This window comes from Clupea harengus, chromosome 3 (genome assembly GCF_900700415.2).
Source record: "Clupea harengus chromosome 3, Ch_v2.0.2, whole genome shotgun sequence".
Lineage (NCBI taxonomy): Eukaryota > Metazoa > Chordata > Actinopteri > Clupeiformes > Clupeidae > Clupea > Clupea harengus.
In genome coordinates, this window is record NC_045154.1 from 13,635,412 (window position 1) to 13,642,976 (window position 7,565).

At 46.2% G+C, this 7,565-nt stretch overlaps 1 protein-coding gene across 1 annotated transcript; it reads left to right on the forward strand.

Annotated features, from left to right (window-relative positions):
- The first annotated feature begins 536 nt into the window (after positions 1-536).
- Positions 537-5,477, forward strand: LOC105904222 (transmembrane protein 80). Its single transcript, XM_031564641.2, has 6 exons — positions 537-620; positions 1,185-1,201; positions 1,832-1,925; positions 2,259-2,351; positions 2,996-3,197; positions 4,600-5,477. Exons 1-6 carry the CDS (start codon positions 602-604, stop codon positions 4,610-4,612), a joined length of 438 nt encoding a protein of 145 aa, XP_031420501.1. The 5' UTR covers positions 537-601; the 3' UTR covers positions 4,613-5,477.
- The last annotated feature ends 2,088 nt before the right edge of the window (positions 5,478-7,565 follow it).

The following is a 7,565-nucleotide window of genomic DNA, read 5'->3' on the forward strand; positions in this document are numbered from 1 at the left end:
TTCTCTTAAGTTCACAGGCTGCATAGTCTTGTTTTACTTTGGTGGATTCAGGAAATTAATCTGTGTTTGATACGTACACGCTTGCTTACTTAAAACAAGTGTATGAGTTTTCTAACGAATTAATTACATTTCAATTAGTTCAGACTAAAACAAGAGTTTGACCTTTGAGAGAACAGGAGTTTGGTTACAGCAGGAACTGAGGTCAACTCTAGGAGTGTAACACAACAGTGTTCTTCTGTGTATCTGTCTGGTGGACCGGTATAAGGTTACTTGCAGGGCAACAGTTACAAGATTTGTTCATGGTGCAACCATGCTACTAATAGCCTACTTGTCTTAGTAGCTGAGGTAGGCTATATTATATGTCTCTGTTCCTCCACAATAATGAGACCCATCTACTCTAACTGTATATAATATAGCCTATATGAATTGTAGCATCTTTTTTTCTAAAATGCGTGTGTGAAGATGAGAGGATGTGCTGACTTCTTCCACTGAATCCAAAGGAAACAAAGTAAATTCACATTCCTGTCCAGTAGATGGGGGTATGGATCTTTATGAGGCAAGAACTCAGGGACAGCGGTTTTAGCAAAACAAGAAGTTCAAGATGGCGGTCGGGATGCAAGGTACGCGTTGCTATAGATACTAGTTTTACACTAAACACGAAACATGCTTACCACTTTAAAGTTTTTAACAAATAGAAGACTACATTTGGAGATTGTATTATCGATTATGGTCACTATTTATGTCCAAGTCTTCATTTTCTTTGGGTCAATAATGATATTCAAACTAGCTAACTGCTAATTCAGCCTGTTATTCCGCACTAGCAAAAGTCCATGAGAAATACATGTACGACAACGTTAAAGTTAGGAAAGCGGTTTGAAGTTTTATTAACAAATGAGCTTACTTCATTCTAAGCTAACGTATGTTACCAAGTAAAAGGTACACAAATGTTATTTGAACGAATAGCCTAACTCACCTATTCTTACGAAGCAAAAGCTTTTTGAAGTAGGTTGTATGCTACTCAACACTGTGCAATGCCAAATACAATCTAGCCTACACTGAGTGTCAGGCCAACTGTGATCTGCTAGTGCTTCGAAGATGCTAGTGCTTTTACAAGATGTTGTGGATCAGTAAATGTTCCTTAGACTTCGTAAGTTCATCAGAGATATTCTCTCTTTTCTTTCCAGCCAAGAACTCCGTGGTCGTATCCTTGGCCAGAGCTCATCTTTGTCAGTCTCAACTGTGGAGACCGAGCAGTCGTCGTGCAATCAGGAAAGAGCATGAAAGACATGAATATTTATAACTTATAAAATATTCACAGTTATGGAAAGGAAAGAAGTGGTTAAAAATAAACAAGGTTCTATTTTTACCTCTGGGACTTAGCACAAATAGGTCCGCTGCATGAATATATACAGTCCTCTCCCTGTACCTGAGGGACAAACAACACTTGAGGATGTAAATATGAATAATCACTGGATATTTCCTTCAGCAGAGATTGTGAACATGCATCTAAAAGCCATCCTAGTGAAGAAGATGGGGAAGTGCCTAGAGAGACAGTTTAGACCAGAAAAGGCAGCTACTCTGTTTTGAAAGCAAAGACACCCTATGATGTGTAAATAATAGAACGAGCTAGAGGCTGTGACAGAAAGTACAAACATCCCATCCATCTAGGTGTAAGACGACAAGGACACTTGTTGGAAAGCGGGTTACAGGTGTGTTTGGAGACTGTCAGCCAATTTCCGTGATGTGCCTGTGTGATGTGCCTGTGTGATGTGTGTGCCTGTGTGTTTATGATGTGTGTGTGTGTGAGCTCTTTTCCTTAGCTTCTCTCCAGCTCTCCTCTGTTCTGCTTCAGCTGGTATTCTATATCACAGGCGTCTACTACATCTTCTACTTCCTGTCTTCTGTCAGCCTTATCATCTACAAGAGTGAGTATACACACTCGCATGTACGCACACTCACATGTACACACACACGCGCATACACGCGCATACACACACGCGCACACACACACACAGCTGCATTGCATAGCCTTCACTGAGATCCACTGTGTCTCTCCTGGGGGTCAGGCCATTGGCCCTACTTGTGAGACACCCAGCTATTCTAGCGCCCCTGCGTAGGGTTTGAGGCACGAGCTACGAGCTATAGTCCAAACAGCTCGTCAGTACTACTCGTCATCTGATGAGCTGTTGACCTGCTGTGAGTGAGGATGAGTGAGTATGAGCTGTTGACCTGCTGTGTTGACCTGCTGTGCTCCGTAGGCTATGTGCTGAGCTACCCTAATGGGAACATTGCTGTGGACCTGTTCCTGCTGATCGTCATGGCTGTGCTGGAGGGCCTGCGTCTCTACTGGGGTGAGTGTGTGTGTGTGTGTGTGTGTGTGTGTGTGTATGTGTGTGTGTTACATTTACATTTAGTCATTTAGCAGACGCTTTTATCCAAAGCGACTTACAAGGATGTATACACATTTTTACATTTTACACTGATGGCACACTGCACATTACTAAACCATGGAGTGCAGTGGGTTTGGGCCCAGCAGTGCAGTGGGTTTGGGTCCAGCAGTGCAGTGGGTTTGGGTCCAGCAGTGCAGTGGGTTTGGGCTGAACCTCGGTGAACTAGAAGAACTGATTGAGAGTGTGTAGTAAAGCCCATGTTGTCTTTGATATATGTGTGAGAGGGTAATGTCTATTGAGAACACATGAACCATGAATTTTATGAAAGACTCTAAGTTCTGCAATCTCCCCTCCCTCTCTCTCTCTCTCTGTCCCCCCCTCTCTCTCTCTCCCTCTCTCTCTCTCTTTCTATCTCTATCTCCCCTCCCTCTCTCTCTTTCTATCTCCCCTCCCTCTCTCTCTCTCTCTCTCTTTCTATCTCTATATCCCCTCTCTCTCTCTTTCTATCTTTCTCTATCTCCCCTCTCCCTCTCTCTCTCTTTCTCTCCCTCTCTCCCCTCTCCCCCCACCCCCCCGCCCCCCCCCCCCCCCCCCCCCCCATGCAGGCACGTGTGGTAACCTGACGGAGAGTGAGGGCTACATCAGCATGACCCTGGGCTCCACCGTGGGCTCCGTCATGCTGGCCGTCTACTTCCTGGTGTGGCAGTCCTACGTGCTGCGTGCCGACGTCATCATCAATGCCATCCTGCTGGCCGGCTACGGCCTCAACGGCCTGCTGGGGTTCTTCACCTTCGCCCACTTCAGCAGGTCAGCGGTCATGATGGAGTGGTGTGTGTGTGTGTGTGTGTGTGTGTGTGTGTGCGCGTGCGCGCGCCACAGAATGAAGAAAAGCAGAGTGGATATATTACATATGTGTGTGTGTAAGCGTGTGTGTGTGTGTCTTTATGTAAGCGTGTGTGTGAATGTGTGTGTGTGTGTGTGTAAGCGTGTGTGTGTGTGTGTCTTTATGTAAGCATGTGTGTGAGTGTGAATGTGTGTGTGTCTTTATGTAAGCGTGTGTGTGTGTGTGTGTGTGTTTGTGTAAGCGTGTGTGTGAGTGTGTGTGTGTCTTTATGTAAGCGTGTGTGTGTAAGCGTGTGTGTGAGTGTGAATGTGTGTGTGTGTGTGTGTGTGTGCGTGTATGTAAGCATGTGTGTGAGTCTGAATGTGTGTGTGTGTGTGTGTGTGTGTGTGTGTGTGTGTGTGTGTGTGTGTGTGTGTGTAAGCGTGTGTGTGAGTGTCTTTATGTAAGCGTGTGTGTGTGTGTGAATGTGATACGGCACAGCAGTGATTGGCCCTCCCCTCCTGAGTGGTTGTGAATGGGCTGCTCTCTCTGCCAGAGTGTGTGTGTGTGTGTGTGTGTGTGTGTGTGTGTGTGTGTGTGTGTGTGTGTGTGTGTGTGTGTGTGTGTGTGTGTGTGTGTGTGTGTGTGTGTGTGTGTGTGTGTGAATGGGCTGCTCTCTCTGCCAGAGCTTCTCTATTGTGTGTGAATGAATCCAGTTGGGCTCTCATCTGATCGCAGCGCCGCAGTGAATTATTGATCCGCTTCCTTCATGCGCGTCACCCCATCTAACAACCCACACCGCACCGCACCGCACCCCATCTAACAACCCACACCGCAACGCCATCACCTATCACCCCTCACACCACACCGCACCGCACCCCTCAACCCACACCTCACCGCACCGCACCCCATCTAACAACCCACACCGCACCACACCGCCATCACCTATTACCCCTCAACCCACACCGCACCACACCCCATCTAACAACCCACACCACACCGCACCCCTCAACCCACACCGCACCACACCCCATCACCTATCACCCCTCAAACCACACCGCCATCACCTATCACCTATCACCCCTCAAACCACACCGCACCCCTCAAACCACACCACACGCCATCACCTATCACCCACCATGGCCGTCTGGATCTTCCCTTTCCTGCCCTGTCCCAGGTTCATCTGTCTGCCTCCGTTCTTGCCTCCCGGCGTGGGATGCCAGAGTGTGTGGTTAGGAGCCACCTGTTTTCAACTTAGTGAATCTTTCATTCCAACTTTGTTAGAATGACTCTGGGCTAGAGGTGATCCTTGCAGCGCAATCACCTTTATGGCTTCACATCGCTGTATGTTTGTCCAATATCTGCACCTGTGTTTTGTCTTTACAGTGTCTACACCTGAGAAGGTCCCCCGGCTTCCCAAGATGCCCTCTGCTGAGGTGCTGAAGCAATATGGACAGGCCTGACACTCACCCATGTGTCCAGAGAGAGAGAGAGAGAGAGACGTGTGTTTAGGGTGTCTAAAGATTAGAGAGGCTCTCCTAAGTGAGAGGAAGTCGTCAGAAGGGCCAATGCTGTTGAGGTCTTTTGTGAAGTGATGCGATACATAATTAATATGGCTGGGCTCGCCAAGTCCACTGGCCAAACGACTTACTTATTTATATGTTTTACAGCAGTCTAATCTGTGCTCACCACAAGAGGAGGATGGCCTTCAGGGTGGAGCTGAGCCTATGGTGGGCCTATGGCTTCTTCTAACAAGCCTGATTTGAAAAATGTCCTTTTGATTACAAACCTTTAGTCAGACCAGGTGAAGCGGTCCTGGAGAACTGTGTCCAGTAGTACCCAGAGTGGCCTGCAGGAGGTGTGAGAGACTGAGATTGAGTCTGGACATCAGATCTGTGTTTTTTTAAGGCATGAATCTGTAAATCAGATCTGTGTCTTTATGGGAAATCATACAACAGTTGGGTCTGGTTGGTGCCTATGGCCGAATCACTGCAGTGGAAATATCCTTTACCAGCCCCAGTCTCACTGGTGTCCCACGGCTCAAATAAATACATTTCCCATGGAGTGGTTTTAAACTGATCATCGTGTTGCTTAATACATTTCCCATGAAGTGGTTTTAAACTGATCATTGTGTGGCTCAAATAAATATATTTCCCATGAAGTGGTTTTAAACTGATCATTGTGTGGCTCAAATAAATATATTTCCCATGAAGTGGTTTTAAACTGATCATCGTGTGGCTCAAATAAATAAATTTCCCCATGAAGTGGTTTTAAACTGATCATTGTGTTGCTGGACATGTCCTTTCCTCTCTGGTGCTCTGCATGCATCCATCTCTACAGAAACCACTCAGGGCAAACCTCACTCACTATCTCTCTCTCTCACACACACACACACACACACTCTGCATGCATCCATCCCTACAGAAACCACTCAGGGCAAACCTCACTCACTATCTGTCTCTCTCTCTCACACACACACACACACACACACTGTGCATGCATCCATCTCTACAGAAACCACTCAGGGCAAACCTCACTCACTATCTGTCTCTCTCTCTCACACACACACACACACACACACACACTGCATGCATCCATCCCTACAGAAACCACTCAGGGTAAACCTCAGGTGAGGACCTCCAATTGATGGGATATAATTTATACCATATATTGAAGATTCAGTCTTAGGTTTTAGTCAGTCAAGATCCAGGTTTTAATCTTATACAGTGGTGGCCAACCAAGGGAGACAAAGCCTGAACGTCCACTCATAGCTTCACCTCAGGCTCATCTGATCTATTCCTTGTAGGATTTGCTCTTAAAAGCTGAGTTTAGGGGTGTTACCGTCTATTCAAATGGGCCATGGGTGCCGGGCTCTTTGTCTTGACCTGGGGGGGGGGGGGGAGTCTAATATCACACCTCACTCCCCAGGTCAGCCCAAGAGTATATTCACCCAGAAACTGTTTGCATGCTAGTTAAATCCAAATAAAAGTAACAATTATAACTAGGTATAATATCATTGAATTATTGACTATGGCATATTCTTATGACCTATGCCGGTCCCTTCAACACACACACACACACACTGCATGCATCCATCCCTACAGAAACCACTCAGGGCAAACCTCACTCACTATCTGTCTCTCTCTCTCACTAACACACACACACACACACACACACACACACACTCTGCATGCATCCCTCCCTACAGAAACCACTCAGGGCAAACCTCACTCACTATCTCTCTCACACACACACACACACACACACACACACACACACTCTGCATGCATCCATCCCTAAAGAAACCACTCAGGGCAAACCTCACTCACTATCTCTCTCTCTCTCACACACACACACACACACACACACTCTGCATGCATCCATCCCTACAGAAACCACTCAGGGCAAACCTCACTCACTATCTGTCTCTCTCTCTCTCTAACACACACACACTGCATGCATCCATCCCTACAGAATCCACCCAGGGGGGCAAATCTCTCTCACTATCTGTCAATTCAAAAGGCTTTATTGGCATGACTGCATACAATACAACGTTGCCAAAGCATGTTTACATAAAATGTACAATCACAATTAACATAAATAAATAAAAACAAACAATAAGTTATAGATGGTAACAATGTGGTATATAAACATATAACAGGTTAATTGTTAATTATTAAACATTAAATATTAGTTATGTGGGATAGGGGGTTCACATTACATTACATTACCGGAGCTGATACATATTTTGCTGCCAGTCTACAGCAGTCCTCCCTCTCTCCCAGTAGAACTGAGAGTCTGTCCAGATCATTTAGATGGTGGAATCCTGGGAATATTTGTGTTATTTTGCCAAAATAATGGTCTCTAAGACTTTGGTTATGGTTGCAGTGAATCAGGAAGTGTAGCTCCGTCTCTACTGTTCCCTGGTTACAGAAGGAGCACAGCCTCTCCTCTCTGGGTAGCCAGGTCTGTCTGTGCCGGCCGACTTCTACTGCCAGGTTGTGCTCACTCAGTCTGTATTTAGTTAATGTTTCCCTCAGTTTTTTATCAGACACTGTGGTCAGGTAGTTTGCCACGGTGTACTGTCTGTTTAGTGACACTATCTGTCTCTCTCTCTCTCACAAACACACACACACACACACACAGACACACACACACACACACACACACACACACACACACACACACACACACACAGACACACAGACACACACACACACACACTGAATGCATCCATATCTACAGAATCCACTCAGGGGGCCAACCTCTCTCACGGGTTTGGGGTCAACATGTGTTTGTTTAAATGACCGGTACACACACACACATTACCAGTACACATACACACACACACA

Bases quoted from the DNA above. Each gene is read 5' to 3' on its own strand.
- LOC105904222 (XM_031564641.2), top strand. The intron at 1,926-2,258 runs GTGAGTATACAC...TGTGCTCCGTAG, and splicing joins CAGCCTTATCATCTACAAGA to GCTATGTGCTGAGCTACCCT. The intron at 2,352-2,995 runs GTGAGTGTGTGT...CCCCCCATGCAG, and splicing joins GGGCCTGCGTCTCTACTGGG to GCACGTGTGGTAACCTGACG.